The following is an 18,103-nucleotide window of genomic DNA, read 5'->3' as shown; positions in this document are numbered from 1 at the left end:
ACCTAGTATACAAAGTACATGTATTTCATAATAAAAACATTATGTAATAATGAATATTATTCTTTGTGTTGTATTATTTGTTCATATATATATATGCTTAACTTCTAGCACTTGATTGAGAGGATTTATATTGAATTATGGAGATGGTTCACCTCTTCTAACCGTCTTCCATTTTCATTTATGAGAGGACCTCAATTTTTAGAGATGAACCAAACCAAATTAACTCATACTGTTGTAACCAAGTAACAACATACTACTAAAACGTATCTTAAAATCTTCTAAAACTCAAAACAAGTGACATTGACTACTGTTTACTCTTGACATCTAGAAATAATTTGTAATAGATTTTTCTTAGTCCATGCTAAGACAAATTGCTCTCTCCAAAAAGTATGTGCATGTATAAGAAATTAGCAATTTATTTTATTTTGCCTTTTTCCTGTGATTTTTATGAAGCTCGGATTTAAATTTAGTTCATAATTGCTGTAATTCTTTTAATGTTCTCCTCCTTATAATTGGCTCATGACCCAATTTTAATTATAATTATCCCGGTTTTTACATATTAATGGTAAATAATTCACATTTTTCCTAAAGTTAATATAGATATGAATTAAAAATGAGCAGCCATGGTAATACTTTTTTAAACATTTTCATAATTTCTGTTTGAGTTCAAATTATATATGTATCACATACAAATGAACTGCAGCCTCAACAGAAACAAGGGTATAAAACATTTATGTAGACACTCAGGCGTAGTGGCACACGCTTGTAATCCCAGCATTTGGGAAGCTGATACGAGAGGATCATGGTTTGAGGACAGCCTCAGCTACTACCTAGTGAGGCCCTTTGCAACTCAGTGAGACCCTGTTTCTAATAAAGAAGAAAATATAGGGCTGGGGTGCAGCTCGGAGGTATAATGCCCCTGGGTTCCATACCCAGTACCTAAAAAAAAATTATGTAGAGAAAAGCACTATCTAAAAGAAATAAAATGCAAGATGCATATGTGTTTTAAATATTTAAGAAAGTATATTTAAAGTGAAAAAGAACAAATTTTAATTATATAATATATTAAACTTATCAAAATATTATTTCAGTGTTTAAGCAATATTTTAAAAATATGAGATTGTTTTTTTCATAAATCTTTATATTCATTGTTCAAAATTCAGTGCTTATTTAGATGTGTGTCAGCACATCTGAATTTTTGTTTTGTTTTGTTTTTTTGCGGGCGGGTCTGGGGATGGAACCCAGGCGCGTTTGACCTCCGAGCTACACACCCCCTGCCCTATTTTTTTTATTATTCTTTATTTTGAAACTGGGTCTCACTGAGTTGCAGAGGGCCTCACTAAGTAGCTGAGGCTGTCTGCGAACCGCGATCCTCCAGGTCTCAGCCTCCCGAATGCTGGGATTACAAGTGTGCGCCACCATGCCCGGCGAGCACATCTGAATTTTAACTAGCCAAATTTCAGGTGTTCAGTAGCCAAATGCAGGTATTGATACTATATTGAATAGTGCATCAGTGTCTAAGTGATTTTATTATCAATATCGAAGTACTATTGAGAGTGAAAGGGGTGCTATTAGTATTCATGCCAAGACAAAAGAAAACAAATTATCACCCTTATTGAAAGAATGGCAGTTGCCTGTTTTATATGGACACATATATAACCTATATAATTATATATGCATTTGTAGTTTAATATTATATGTATATGTACATATATAGCTTGGTGGATTTAACTTATATTTCACACACATGAAAAATATTACTCATTGAATGAGATTACATTTTAAGCAGTGGCACAATTTTAGATAAGAGGGCTGAGGTCAAACATATTTCTTTGTGAAAAGAACTTAGTTCTTCTCAACCATACACATTTGTGCCCATTAATGTTTAAATGATGTCTTCTTGGATTTAAAGATGATTATATATGATGTTACAAATTCATCAAAGAATTTTGGTATCTTTAAATTGATGACCTGTGATTTAGTTTGATCTAAACCATCATGGATGTTTCCTTACAAATATTTTTAAAAGTATTAAGCTGTGCTTGAATCACTGCCTTTTAATGACTTCCTTTGCATAAATGTAATATATGAAAAGTAAAGTGATATTTACTTTTATCCCTCTAAATTATGGTACAGGATGAAATCAACCGGCTTTCAGCTCTTCAGCCTCAAATTGAGCGATTAAAAATTCAAAGCATAGCCCTGAAAGAGAAAGGACAAGGGCCAATGTTCCTGGACGCAGACTTTGTGGCCTTTACAAATCATTTCAACCAAGTCTTTGCTGATGTGCAGGCCAGAGAGAAAGAGCTACAAACAAGTAAGTAAAAAATGCTTAAAAAGATCTAAATTGATTTTTTTCAAGTTGGTCATTTGTTGAGAGAACAGAAAATGCTAAAGTAAAAGAATAACTTTTAGTAATGGGGTTATCCTCCCTCCAACCTGTACTAACAAGTTATAACATACATATGTTGGAACACAGTTACAGTTATATTTCTTTCTCTCATATTATTTCCATGACCTTGTTGAACAAATAAAACACGTTTTCTATGGACATAATTTCTCCTTAGTGGATTGCAAAGTTCATAATCAGGTGTTTTGAACACTGAGAAAACAGAAGAGCAGTACAAGTGCTGCTAGTAGGCTGGTGCACGAGGATAGTTTGTTCTACATACGGGGATGTTTATGTAGGCATCTTCAAATGCTTCTGTCAGTTCACATGAAGAGTGCTATAGTTATTGCATATATCTGGAGACTGAAAAAAACCAAGGACGAAGTATTCTTTAGGCTATATTTTACTTTTGGATCACTAAAACAGCACAAATTTCCCCATTTCTCTGTTTGATGATAAAACATAAAATAGCAGAAAACATAAAAATGATAAAAGTGACTAGAAAATTTTTCAAGAGGTTCTCTTTTGTCTTTTGTTAATTTGCTCTTTTAAGATGATGTTAATACATAGTGTCTAATGAGAAATATATTTGTTTATCGATTTAATTAATAACTCCTTTGAGAAACAGGTTTATGAACAGTTTTAAGCAATAGTAAATTTCTTTTTGATCAGTCATATATATGCATAGTTTCATATACACACAAATTATTATAATTAAGATTTAAGGCATTAAAATGTTTCTAAAAATGTCTTCTTTAAATTTACTATGGGAAGTAAAAGAATATGTTTGTTCCATTCTAAAAGTTTAGTTTATATAAGTTTTCTATTGCTTTTCTTTGTAAATATTCAAAGGATTTATCATATGATGACATTTCTAGAATTAACATACTGATAAAAGCGAAGCACTCATTTTCTAGCTTATTTGTATAAAATAAAATGAACCACATAAAGCTAAAGGTAAAAGCATCTTCTTTATCATACTTTAAAGTGGTCTTTGCAAAAGAGTTTAGCAAAACTATTTTTCTGGTAAGAATCACATTGTAAAATTTTAAAATATATCAGCTCCCTCTAGTGGATTTCAATATATTTTTGTTGTGCCTCTCTACAATCAATTGGGGAAAATAGTTTGAACTGCCTAAATTTTTAAAGATTCTCTTCGTAATAATGTGTTTAATCTTGTCATATAACAGAAAAGTCTTCCTTAAAATCAAGGTATTTTAATAGATGTTGAGTAACTGATGGGAAAAAGCCTGGCCAATGAAAAAATTAGAATTTTCATGTGTCTCTTAATTGTATTTTGGTTAAAACTTTTTCAATTTAAAGTTATTCAGAATATCAATGCTTATATAACTGAGATTTGCCCATTATACAACAATACAAATATGTTATTATTTATACTATGTGTTCATGCAGTCACCAATTTATCCACCCTTATCATCTGTCTTCTCTTTGATTATTCATAAATCTTCCAAACTTTTTCACTCCTTTTATTTCCAAATAAAATTTACTCCTTTCTATTTTACTTACAAAAACATTTCTTTTTTATACCTTTATTGGTGCACTATAGTAAATATATTTCTAATTTCTACCTACTGTCTTGGAAAACTTACCTTGACAAATTGATTAATTAAATATGGAATAAATATAAATAAAAGTTTTACCAAATTAAATCACATCACAGGCTATTTGTTAATTCATAAATATTTCAAATAATTCTAAACATATATACTATACTTCTAAATTGGCATTTAGAGGGTAAATCTCATTTTTTGTATTTCATGTTACTTAGAACATATGAATGTAATGAGCAAAAAAAGTTCTCACAGAAGCATGCGGGCATCTACCTCTAACTTATTTACTTTCCAATTTTTTCTTTACTATCTTTCTCACATTGAAAAACAACTGAATTTAAATGGTGAAAATCAATATAGGGAATTGGTAGCTGTAACCTAGCATAAGCAATTTGAGAAAATAATTTAAAATTGAAATGTACCCTTGATGCATAGTACTTTCTGCCTTGTAGAAACTCCTTATAAATTATTTTGCGTAGTCTTCAGAAAGAACACCCTTAGTATGTACTTTATTATCCCTATGTCAACTGTGAGCTAATATGGCTTGAAATAAGGAAATAATGGATATGGAACGGTATAAGAACTACAGAGAATGCATGGATATTCCTAACAACAGTATTCAGAGTAATAATACTGGTACTGGGGAAACTGCATATCCATATGTAGAAGAATAAAACTAAATTCCTATCTCCACTAAAGCCAGAGACTTTCAGCATTATGAGTGACTCTTATACAATATTTCAACTTTGCCATCCTTCACTTGGCTGTAAGTGGGAATTAAGGGAAGACTCTTACCTTCTCAAATAGTTGTACAGCATGGAAGTCTTTAACACTTATTTTCCCAATTATTTATAACGTGTTCTTCTCAACCTGTAATCCCTTTTAGCAATGACAGACATATTTCCCAATCATAAAACATGAAAAAGATATCCAGACTTAATATGAGGCTTTAGCAGAAAGAGTAGAAATTATCATGAGAATACTTTATGTTGAGATGAAAGTCATAGGCTTATAAGCAGTATAAAACTAAGTGCTCAATTATGTGCTCACATTTTTCATACATCCGGGCTGGGTCAAACGATTCCCATAGCACTTTTGAGGCTGTTTTAGATGGTATATTACTAAAGTGTGTATGTTTATTTTATTATTGTATCAGTAGAGAAAAACTTAGTTGGATTATTAATCTTTCTATATAAAATGAAGAAAGTGAATTTCTTTAGAAGGGGCTAGAGTATTTCTGCTCTTAGATTGGAATCACAAGGATAACATCCACAAAACACCACACTGATAGGTAGAGCCCCTCCAACTGAGTTTATCTTTGGAGACATTGGCTTCTACACAAAATTCTTTTATTTCATTTTAACCTGAAACAGAATTAAGAATCCTTTACTGGAATTTCTAGACTATCTGGTTTAAATGAGGCATTACATAACATTTCAGATTTGTCAAATAATTTTCTGAGCACTGGTAGCTGTCCTTGCTCTTGTTACAGAGTGCTGTTATGTTTCATATCAGAACAACAGCAAAAAGGTATGCGATACTTGTTTGTATACATATATGTGTATATGTATATATTTCTTTTCTACCTTTTTCAGAAACTATATTAAATGATTTAATTATCAAAGTAGTCTTTGGGAACTCTTTCTTTTAAAATGGCACAGAATAATGTTCAACCAATTAGCTCATTCTACGTGATATTTTTAAAAAGTCAGGCAATGCTAAATTTGGCTGAGGATTGGACTGTAAGGGAGAAATAAAAATATGCATTTTGAGCATGTTTTTACCAATATGGAGTGATTCCTAAGAATGTCTATTGCTAAGCTGTTTTGCATAGATACATGCAATGAGAATCATAGAGATTTATTTATTTATTTTATTGGTGCATTTTAGTCATACATCTTAAATGGAATACAAGATGGTAGAGGCATACATGTAGACATCACTCATTTAGCCCTTCTCCAATTCCCACCCCATTCCCTCCTTCTCATGTTTGGCTTAGAAACTGACATTAATATATTTGTGAATGCACATCATGTACACCTTCTTCCCCCCTTTTGTCCCCCTCATTTAGGTAATCTTATTTGCTCATCTGTGCTTTCTCCTTTCTCATCTAGTTTTCCTTCTATGACTCTTATTTCTCCCTAGCTTCCGCACATTAGAAAGATTTATTAAATTGAAAACTAGTAGCAAATCAGAGGATCTTATCACACTTGTTGTGACTATCAGATGTGCTTAGAATTTATTGAAAATAATGTACACCTACCTTTAATTTCAGTAGTTGGGAGGCTGAGACAGGAAGATCTCTGGTCCAAAGCCAGTGTGGTAACCTATTGAAACCCTCTTTCAAAATAAAATGGGGCTGAGGGTGTAGTTGTGATCCTCTTGTTACAGTACACCAAGTATTGGGGTTACAGGTGTGTACCACCACACCCAGACACTTTCAGAAATTTTAAAATATATAATGCATTGTTATTTATTATAGTCAATATTCTGTGCATTATATCAATAATGCTGATTTCTTTAAACTAAAACTTTGTATACTTTGAACATTTCCCCTTACCCTATCTGTTACTTTTTTTTTCAATCTCTGGTAACCATCATTCTACTCTCTATTTCTGTGAGTTCACAAATATACACAATTAATACTCGTCAACTAAAAATACAAATGTCAAAAGGAAACTGTAGGCTGGACAGATCCTGTTTCATTTCTACCCCTGCCACACCCCTTGCAATCCATCTGTGAATGCCCAGCATTTACTCAGGATCTGGGTAGGAATGTGATTATGAACTCCAACATCCTTAAGCAGAATTTTAAATAAAAATTTCAATTAATGCAGCATCATAAGCAGTGCCCACATATAATACTGTTCTGGATACTTGAATAACTCATCAAGTTTTCCAAGGGAACCTGAAACATTGGATAATATAAATTATACATTGGATGATGTAAATTAATGTGTATTTTTAAAGTTTTCTTAAAATTAACATAATAATTTTATATGGTTATTTTAATGTCCAGCTAGAATTTTATTGGTTAGCATAGGAAAATGTATCAAATTTATTATTTTATAGTCTGGAATGTATTAATGTTCATCTTATTTTGGGATTTCAGAGAATTTAATTGTGTTTCATACCAAAAAGAAATAAATTTGAATTTATTCTTCTTCTTTTTATCCTTTCTCCTTTCCTCCTTTTTACATACCTCCTTCCATCTACACATAGATGCATTCCAACTTAGTAATTAGAAATGTATAATATTTCAAAATATACTTGTAAGTTAAATATTCATTATATATTCTACCATTCTCTTATTATTGTTTGGGGTTGTTTGATAATATAGGAAACCCGAAAGTCCATATTTTCTCTCATTTGACATAGGTACAATTATCTTTTCTTTTTAAATATATTTTTAAATTGACATAATTGTAGCTTTGCTGACGTTCCCTCTCCATTATCTGGAGTTCCTCTGGTATCCCTAATACTCCCTAGTTTGGGCATATTAGAGAAAACATATGTCCCTTCTTTTTCTGTGCTTGGCTGATCTCACTTGAAACGTTCTCCAGGTCTTTCCATCTTCTTGTGAATAATATGATGTTGTTCTTCTTTATTGCTGAGTAGAACTCCATTGTGTGTATTTCCCAGCAAAGCTAGAAAGGAAGGGAAGGGGAAGAAGAAGGCTGAGGTTGATTAGTGGGGGAGCTACATTTGAATATGTGTAGAAGTGTGAATGTAGCATGGTCAACCTGGATGCTCATTGTTGGGAAGGTGGGATGGGGAAAGGGAGAGGAGGGAGGGGACCAAGCACTGTGTGAATGTATGCCATTGTCAATATGATCCACATTATGATGCGAAACTATAGTGTACCAATAAAATAAAAAATAAATTGACATAATTGTTGTACATATTTATAGGGTACATTTCAACATACATATACAGTGTGTAACGAACAGATCAGAAAATTGGTACATTATCACTTCAGACATTTATTACTTTTTATAATTTTTATTATTTTTTAAATTGTACATGCTTTTGGGGTACAGTGTTATAGTTCTATATACCTACAATGTATGCAATGATCAAGATAGTTGGCACAGATACAAATGTAATATTTTTCCAAGATGCTATTTATGCCTGGATAATATTCAACATAATCTAAATACTTTTACAAATTTTTGGTTAAATATTTTATGCAATATAGTGAACCATACCTAAATAAAATATAAAATATATGTGTGGGAGTGTTATCATTAAGTATTGTTTAGTATTAAAGCAATGTTGCTTAAATGACCTTAAGCACATAAAATATTTTATCTAATGTGATACCTTTTCCCTTGATCTTCACCTATTATTGTTATTTATCAGATCATGATTCTCTTTCTATTACAGCTGTTTGTTCTCTGTGTATCAAAATAAATATGTGTGTGCATGCATTGTTTGTGTTCATATGTTGATGTGTGTGTGTGTTTATGTGAATCATTTCAGAGCAGTATCTTGGGTTTGGCTCTGTATCTGGTTCTCTAAAACTAATAAAAGAACTTGAACGTCTCCATTCAGCTTCTCTGCTTTCCCTCAAAAGGAAATTTTCTCAATTGGCAGAATTAAATCGATATATTAAATTCTTAGAATTTCTATTTTGCCTTGAGTTTTTCTTCTATACGTTAATAGTTTCCAGTACTTCTCTTCAGAGTTAATGACAGTCAGAGTAGCAAATGTGTTATATATAAGCTAAGTGGTTAACAAATAAATATATAGCGATTTAATGTGAAATATAGCATCTCATTATTAACTATATGGACTCTTCTGATCATAACTCCTTATGAGGACTTCTGTGCCCTCCTGTCTGACCTCACTTCACTCTGTGGTTGACACACCTTCCCCTTCTTCCCTCATCCTTACTGTGCTCCCACAGTGCTGGGGACCAGCATGCCTTGTCAGTGTTACAATTATTATGCTCCAGCTAGAAAACCTTTAGATGTGATATTTACGTGGCTCCCTCTTTTACCTGTCTTATGCCTGTTCAAGTGATACTTCTATGGAGAAAACTTCTGATCACTAAATAGTTACTTGCTATCCTTTTAAATTATATTATCTATTGTACACTTCTGTTATATTCAAGGAGGCTCTACGACATCTAAAAACTTAAATAACAGAAAAACCCTGTGTACCAAACCACTCAAGAAAAAGAATTTGCAAATCCACCAATGTTCTCTTCCTCTCTTAGTCAATTTCCTTTGACTTCCCTGTCATCATCCACATACATATCATTTATCTGTCTGTTCTTAGTACAGTTCCCTAGTCTTCTCATTAAAAGTACATTTCCCATGAATTCTTTTTAAACTAACTTTTGACTTGGATTAGCCAATGGAAGTCACATGGGGATATTGAAGATACAGAAAAAAAGATAGGACATTTCTCTTCTCTCATTGCTTAATGTTATTCCATCCATAGCTGTTAATGAGTCTTCTAAAGTTCTTTCTCCCTTGGGAAATGTCATTCCTAAGGCTCCAACATCCCAACCGAAAAGTTCTTTGCAAATTCAGCTCCTGTAGGTTGGCTTCAATTTTTGGGTTATCAGAATCCTATCTGTCAGTTCTTGTCATAACTGTCTACCACTTTGGATGATATTGGCTTTTTGCTATTGCAAACCTATAGGCTGTCCACCATTTTTTGTGTATATTTTCCTTTATTCTAATATATTTTGTGTGTCTTTCTCTATCTTAAATTCATTTTAGTGCATTATCAGAAAGGATCTTTCACTATCTATCCTCAGTAAAATCAATTCCCTTCTTTTCTTCTTCCCAATAATTTCTTTTAACTATTATAACCTATTTATTTATTCATTTATTAGTTCACTTCTTGGCCTACCAACTAAATTTTAAGCAACAAGAGAACTGAGCATTTGTGTTTGTGTGGGTTTTTTTTTAGTTCTTATATTCGTGATGCTCAGAGCACTAAACAAATTGCTGAATGAAGGAATAATCAATGAGTGACCTCATTTAATTCTCTCAGAAGTATCATTGTCCTCATTTCTGTAAATGAGGTCTAAGATACCAAAAGGTTAAGTAATTTGCTGAAGCTAGTAAATAGACAACGAGGTACAAAGCCAGGTTTTCTGAGCTGCAGAATCAGTGTGGAATCAGATTTCCTAATTGTTATGCTACACAGCCTTTTCTGTAAAAACAGGAAGGAGAATCAGTCCTGTTAGATGTTCATAAAAACTTGTTGATCTCTTTCTAATAAAAAAGTAATTCTAACATCTTCACCAATTATTTCTATCCTTATACTTCCCTCCTGACATATATTCATCATCTAGATAAAATTGGACTGATTAACATAACTTCTGCCAAGCTTCTAAAACACTTTTGTACCTCCAACTGCCACAATAGTAACAAGCCTTGATTTCCAGAATGCATATACCAAGTCCATTTCGAGTATTCTTTATGCAGTTTATAATCCACCCAACATATCCCCTGGTCTTTCCTTCTTCTAGATCTTGCACTCAAAAGCCTTCTCAGAGGCAACCCTTTCCTTCTTCTTGATGAAACACTCCTTTGCTTCGCTGCCATTTGGGAGGTACTCCTTGGCTTTGCTTGTTAATAATTATCTAGCATTCAAATAAGTGCATCTGGCTGGTGGCAAAACATTATTTATATGAAAAAATTCATGAGATGTAAGGTACCATAGAGATATTTCAATGAGAAATCAGAAATACTCAGGTTAAAGAAAATCTCTTAAATTTGAGCATGAGCTCACAAATAAATGTAAGCATATTGAATTGGATTCTACATTTCTATCATTTCAATATCTATTTCTAGCACACTCTCTAAAATTATCTTCACCTTCTGAATATCCCACTAAATCTCATGCAGAATACTTCCCTATGTTCTCATTTAATATAAAAAGAATTTATATATAGATGTGATACTCAACTCCTATCTATGAAAATAATGAGATATAAATATTTTTGATAGAGTGATATAAAAATGATTTTCCACTATAATTTTGTCTACAAAGTAATCAACCATTATCTCCAAAGTTTGATTTTGCTACATTCTTTCTGGGATATATTCATGTTAGACCATTGTATTAATACTCTATTTTTTCTAAACTTCGTCTCTTTATGTTTTATTCCAAATACTTAATTCTAACCTATCTTCAAACTTAATTCTTATTCTCTCTTGTCTAATTTATTGTTAAACATTCTACATGGGCCCTGTTTTCATGTTCTGCATTCTCTAGTCCTAGAATTTATTTTTATTATCTTTAAAATCTGTTATGTAATTTTATGCCCCTAATTATTATCAGAATTCTTAATCCTTATAAATGTCTTTATACAAATCTCATATTCATATGTTCCAATGGTAAGCTATCATTCTTGTCATTGTATTTCCAATATTATTTAAAGTTTATATCAGTGTTATTTATTTGATAAACCAGGTATTTACTGTGTTGCTTATGTATGATCTTAAACATGATCTGTATAACTACACAGGTCATATGTGTGTATATGTATGTGTCTATTTGTATATGTAAAATCCACTATAAAATGTATACTTTGTCTAATGAAGTATATATTTGATAATGCTTTTGATTGTGAAACACATCAGCCTGCTTTAAAATCCTGGCCCTGCCGGGCGTGGTGGCACACGCTTGTAATCCCCACGCTTGGGAGGCAGAGACAGGAGGATCGCGCAGGTTCGAAGCTAGCCCCGCGCGCTGGCTTAGGAGACCCTGTTTCCAAATAAAAATGTAAAAATAGGTCTGGGAGTGTAGCCTGGAGGTAGAAGGGCTTCCAGGAACCCCAGTACCACCAAAAAAAAAAAAAAAAATCCTGGCCCTGACATTTACTACTTGATTATGAACAAATTTGATTTGTTGATATAACTACTTGATCATAACAATTTTTATAATGTTAAATTCATCAAATCTAGATAGATTTAACAATACATATCTCACAGGTTTATTATAAGAATCAATAATGCTAATATATGGAGGATTATTATTATGATTGCTGATATATAACACATAAATGGGTAAGCTTTAGTAAAATCAGAGGTGGCATGCTATAATTTAAACTGTCAAGAAATTTGGATAATGATAGTTTTTTTCCAAAGGCAAATGATATTTGGACTCTACTAAGTTTCTCCAAATACAATCTCTGTGACCTTAAAAGATTACTCAAATTATGTTTTTATGATTTTTTCATTTCCTAAATTTACAAAATACATTTACCAATACTGATTTTTCAAGGTTAATATAAAATTTACTGATATATATATATATATATATGTATATGTATATATACATACACACACACACACACACACACACACGATTCCTGGCATACTAGACATGTAATCTTTATCATCATAATTATGCTTTATTCACATATTTCATTGACATATGTCAGATGTGAATATTTTGTTAATATTTGAAATCGGCAGTATGATTGGGTTTGCTGATAACTTAGAAAAATATGACAAAGTTTAAAATGATTAAATGATTCTCTCTTTTTTTCCTTTTAATAAAGTTTTTGACACTTTGCCACCAATGCGCTATCAGGAGACAATGAGTACCATCCGGACATGGATCCAGCGGTCAGAAACAAAACTCTCTATACCTCAGCTTAGTGTCACTGAATATGAAATCATGGAGCAGAGACTTGGAGAGTTGCAGGTCTGTGGATATTTGATTATTATAAGCAACACAGTAAATACCTGGTTTATCAAATGAATAACACTGATATAAATAATATTGGAAATACAATGTCAAGAATGATAGCTTACCATTGGAACATATGAATATGAAATTTTAAGAATATAATGTATACATTTTGCCTCACTTCTTTTTCTGTATATGTTATATATTCATTATATTTATGTACATATATGTACGTATTTACCTATATAAAAGTCATAGAAAACAATTATCTCTATGAAGTATATTTTATTTAGTATACATTTCCAGCATAATTATTTTAATTATTATAAATTTTCATATTTCCCTACTTTTTATGTAATGTGGTTCACAAGGTAAGACACAGAAGTAAATAAGTGTACTGTTTTTAATGTAAGTTCTCATCAAATGTAATATTCAGAGATATTTGAGATTCAATAACTATTTCTAGAAAACTTATATCAGGAAAGTTCATATACTAATATAAGCAATATTGGAAATAATATATATAAGGATGAGATAGTAATTTTCCCACTTAAAAATAAAAAATTCTGTTGTTTATTCAGTCTTTTTAAAAGTAACATTTTCGCTAGGCATGGCAGTGCATGCTTGTAATCCCAGCACTTGGGAGGCTGAGACAGGAGGATCACACAGGTTCGAAGCCAGCCTCAGCTACTTAGGCTCTCAGCAACTCAGTGAGAACCTGTTTCCAAATAAAATAGAAATTAGTTCTGGGAGTGTAGCCAAGAGGTAGAAAGCCTCTGGGTTTGATCCCCAGCACCACACACACCAAAAAAAAGTAAAAACATTTTCATCATTTATCTTTGGGTTTTGGGGAGTTGAGAATTTTTCAGATTTTTAGTTAAATCTGAATTGTAATCCCCACGCTTGGGAGGCAGAGACAGGAGGATCACCCTGGTTGGAAGCCAGCCATGCTGGCTTAAGAGACCCTGTTTAAAAAAAAAAAAAAAAAAAAAAAAAGGAATAAAATAGGTCTGGGAGTGTGGCCCGGATAGAAGGCCTTCCAGGAACCCCAGTACCACCAATAAATAAATAAATAAATAAATAAATAAATAAATAAATAAATAAAATAATAATAATAAAATAAAATAAGAATATACATTAAATTTTAACTGTTACTAGTCCTTTGATAAGGATTAAGTACAATTCATTTGAAGAATTAATTTCTTCAGATAAATTTTTATTTAAATGTTTTGTAATGTTTTCTAAATGTTTTTCTGTTTAAATTATTTTCTCTACTATAATTATAAACAAACTGTGGCTCTTTGGTCTTTTGTATTTCCATTTTGTTGTTGTTGGTTTTTGTTTTGTTTTGTTTTTAGGTCCTTTTTTTTATTGGTACTGGTAATTGAACTCAAAGAAATTTTCCCTCTGAGCTACACCTCCAGCCCAATTTTATTTCTTATTTGAAAACAGGGTTTGACTAGATTGCTGAGAGACTTGCTAACTTACTGAGGGTGACTTCGAACTTGAGATCCTCCTGTCTCAACCTCCCAAGTACTGAGATTACAATTGTGTACCACTATACCTGGCAATAGGGAAGTGGAGAAAGGTACTAGAAACAGGGAATATATGAAGAGAAAATAATATTTTTGTTAAAAAAATGAGTGAGTAGCTGGGTGTGGCAGTGCACACCTATAAACCCAGTACATGAGAGGCTGAGATAGGAGAATCACAACTTAGCAACCTAGTAAGACTCTGTTTCATTTAAAACAATTGAAATACAGTTGAGATTGTGGCTAAATATGAAATTCTCCTGGGCTCAATCCCTAGTACCAAAACAAAAACAGAAACAAAAAATGAGTGTGTAAGAATAACTATTTATAAATATTGGAAAATATTAGAAAACCTACTTCAAGTTATACCATTAATAAGATATGCAATACAAACTTGAAAATATAGAAGTTACAACTAATTCTAAACATGATGGAGAAACATAAAAAACAATGGAAAGAACACAAACCATTGTAAAAACACTAGAGAAAGTTGTTGTTTTTTAATAAATTTTTATTGGTGCATTATAGTCATATTTTTAATAGATATTTATTGGTGCATTATAGTCATACATCTCAATGGGATTAAAAGATTGTGGAGATATACATGCACACATCACCCAATCAGCCCCTACCCAATCTCTAGCCCCTTCCCTCCCCCTCCCTCCTACCCATGCTTGGCTTCCTGATTGACTTTGATATGTTTAAGTATATCATGTGTTCCAAAGAGTTTCCCTTCTCCTCCCTCTTATCCCCTCAGATACGTCACCTTCATTGCTCCTCTATAGGGTTCCTTCTTCTTCTAGAGTTCCTCCTGTTACCCAGAAAGTTTTAAAGAAAAATAAAGCCAAGTTTTAAAGAAAAGTGAGGCCAAGAAAGAGTAAGAGAGAAGGTCTATTATACTAAGAAATTCTCCACAAGGAGATAGAAACAGCCAATAAGTCTCTTGGAAAAAATATAACTTGAATTGTAAAGAATGAAATGCAGATTTACAAAATGGCATACTATTCTTCACATGCCAAATTTTGTGCACACACAAAAAAATGTAAACAAAAGTCTGGAAGTGATGAAATTGACATTCTCATTGATGGAGACATAAATTGGATACAAAGTTCACTTGAAAAACACTTTCAATACTTTCTAATAACACATAAAATTTACTTAGAGGTAGATATGAGCATAATTTCCATTGAGTATCTTATGAAATTTATCAGTATATACTTAAAAATAATAGGTAGATGACAGAAATAAAACAAGTTATGAATAGAAAGATAAAAATTAGTTTATATAATGGAAAATAATTAAGTGAACTAGAAGAACCAAAAACAATGATTTTCAAAATAACTAATGACATGGGGAAAACTCACAATAAAATATATATCTTCATTTTTTCCATACAAAGTGAAACTTTATGTAAAACCTTAATAGTTGTAAGTTTATTTTTCATTTATACTCATGAACCTTTATTACTTTATAATCAGAGAGTAACATATAAATAAATATTGAGTAAAAGAAACCCAAAGATAGGTATCCATTATAAATTATCACAACAGATATAAAATAAATGCTTTAAATTTTTCCCAAAATTGTCTAGAATTTTCCCTTTCTTCAAAACAAAATAACATGTTTTGAAAAATATAAAACTTAACTTACCTGGCATAAGTGGACCATCAATCTGGCAAGTTATCCAAATATTGTTATCCTACTATTGATATGATTTAACGTTTTGTTTAGAGGGAGGTTACAGATAGTTTTAGTAAGGAGTCAGCATAATTAAGCCCCATTAGTTATATCATAAATATTGTTATCATATAGACCTGATTCAATACAATTAAGTATGCTAAATCTCTTTGGCTCAGTAAGATAAAGGCATGGACATATTTGTTTATAAAAATAGGCATGAATTTTTAAATATCAGTAAGTGTATAAGTTACTCTTATGATGAAATAATTAAAATTACCACTAGATATAACTGATAGCAAATATTTACTAACATAACTTTCATTTTTGTTTACTAATTTAAAGCTTATCAATTATTTTCTTTATTTAATGTAAATATACTTTTGTTTTAAATATTGAGGCTTTGCAAAGTTCTCTGCAAGAGCAACAAAGTGGCCTAAACTATCTCAGCAACACTGTGAAAGAAATGTCAAGGAAAGCGCCCTCTGAAATTAGCCAGAAATACCAATCAGAATTTCAAGAGATCGAGGAGCGCTGGAAAAAGCTCTCCTTACAGCTGGTCGAAAATTGTCAAAAGCTTGAGGATCAAATGAGTAAACTTCGAAAAATACAGGTAACACAGAACTGTGCTTTTTATATTCATTTTTCATTATGTATTTTGCTCTTAACAATGCATTGTAATTTTAAAGGTAAATGGATATTTGACGCTCAGATGCTTCAAAATAATTGATAAAATAGATACTGTCCTTTCTCAAAGGATTATTTGCCTATTTTAGCTAAGAAAACAATCATTAGTGATTCTGCTTTTTAGATGTTCTTTTTCTTCAGTACTTTTCTTGATGCACTGTAATCTCATATCATTATGTTGTTTAAAGTGATAGGGATGTGCATGCACATAATACTTGGTGAGCTTCCCACTCTCCCTCCTCTCCCCCATACATGATATTGGTATTGGCACTGGTATTTTCATATGTGTATATGATATCAGTGGCAGTATTTTCCTCATTGATTCTCTTCATCAATATAACCTCCTTTAGACTCCTCCTTCACTCCATTGGAGTTTCTCCTCTATTATTTAAACACCTTCTGATGTCCATTCAATTACTCCCTATCTTCTGAATATGAGATAAAATATATGACCTTTCACTTTCTGTGATTGACTTATCTCACTTAACATAATATTATCTATAATATTCTCCAGATCCATCCATTTTTCTTGCCAATGACATAACTGTGTTCTGCTTTATGGCTGAGTAGAATTCCATTTTTTCGTAGTCCATTTATCTGTCAACAGACCTCTGGGTTGGTGCCATAATTTGGCTGATATGAATTGTGTTACTATAAACATGGATTTGCATGTATATCTGTAATATTGTGATTTAAGTTCCTTTGCAAAGATATCCAAGAGTAGTATAGCTGGTTCATACAGTGGCTCCATTTCCAGTTTTCTGAGGAATCTCCACATGGATCTCCATAGTGGCTATTGCACTAATTTGCATTCTCATTAACAGTGTATAAAAGTACTTATTTCTCCACATTCTTGTCAGCTTTAATTATTGTTTGTATTCTTAGTGATTGTCATTCTAATTGGGGTTTGATGGAATCTCAGTGTGGTTTTGACTTGTATCTCTTTGACTGATAATGATATTGAACATTTTTATATAAGTATTGTCCATTTGTATTTCTTCTCTTGTGAAGTATCTATTTAGTTTATTTGCTCATTTTTAAATTTAGTTTGTTTTTTAATGTTAAAACTTCTAAGTTATTTGTATATTTTAGATATGAGTTCTCTATCAGAGTAGTAGTTGGCAAAGAGCTCCTGCTTTTAGGCTCTTTAGACTCTCGATATAATTATGAAATATAATTTTAAGTCAGGTACTGTGATGCCTCCTGCATGGTTCTTATTGCTAAAACTTGTTTTTCTATTCTGAAAATTTTTTCATATGAATTTTATGACTTATTTTTCTAGCTTTGTAAAGAATGACACTAATACTTTAATAGGGCTCGTATTGAGTCTATAGAGCAATTTTGGTAGAATGGCCATTTTGAAAATATTTACTCTGCCTATCCAAGAAGAGAAGTATAACTATCTTTGAAAAATATCACAAAGGTGATGATGTTGAAGTTCATGAATTTAGTCAAATTCTTTAAAAATTATTATTATTATTATTATTATTATTAATCATATTAAAGGAAAATCTTTCTGTAGAACACATATTTTCATCTAGATAGCATAGTTAAAGTTTATAGAAATAATCAAGGGACAGTTGTAC

At 31.6% G+C, this 18,103-nt stretch overlaps 1 protein-coding gene across 2 annotated transcripts in view; it reads left to right on the top strand.

The window, feature by feature from the left end:
* The window catches only part of DMD (dystrophin), a gene marked incomplete at both ends in the record, with an annotated part of 2,101,015 nt that overhangs the window by 685,935 nt on the left and 1,396,977 nt on the right, over positions 1-18,103 (top strand). For both annotated transcript variants that reach the window (XM_080719244.1, XM_080719243.1), the window contains 3 exons: positions 2,137-2,317; positions 12,491-12,636; positions 16,231-16,443. In XM_080719244.1, the coding sequence (XP_080575370.1) occupies positions 2,137-2,317; positions 12,491-12,636; positions 16,231-16,443 (540 nt within the window). The remainder of the gene's footprint in view (positions 1-2,136; positions 2,318-12,490; positions 12,637-16,230; positions 16,444-18,103) is intronic.

The sequence above is a fragment of the Muscardinus avellanarius genome (genome assembly GCF_963383645.1).
Source record: "Muscardinus avellanarius genome assembly, chromosome: X".
In the NCBI taxonomy this organism is placed as follows: Eukaryota; Metazoa; Chordata; class Mammalia; order Rodentia; family Gliridae; genus Muscardinus; species Muscardinus avellanarius.
Note: the sequence above shows the minus strand (reverse complement) of the source record. Positions and strands in the feature narration are given on the sequence as shown.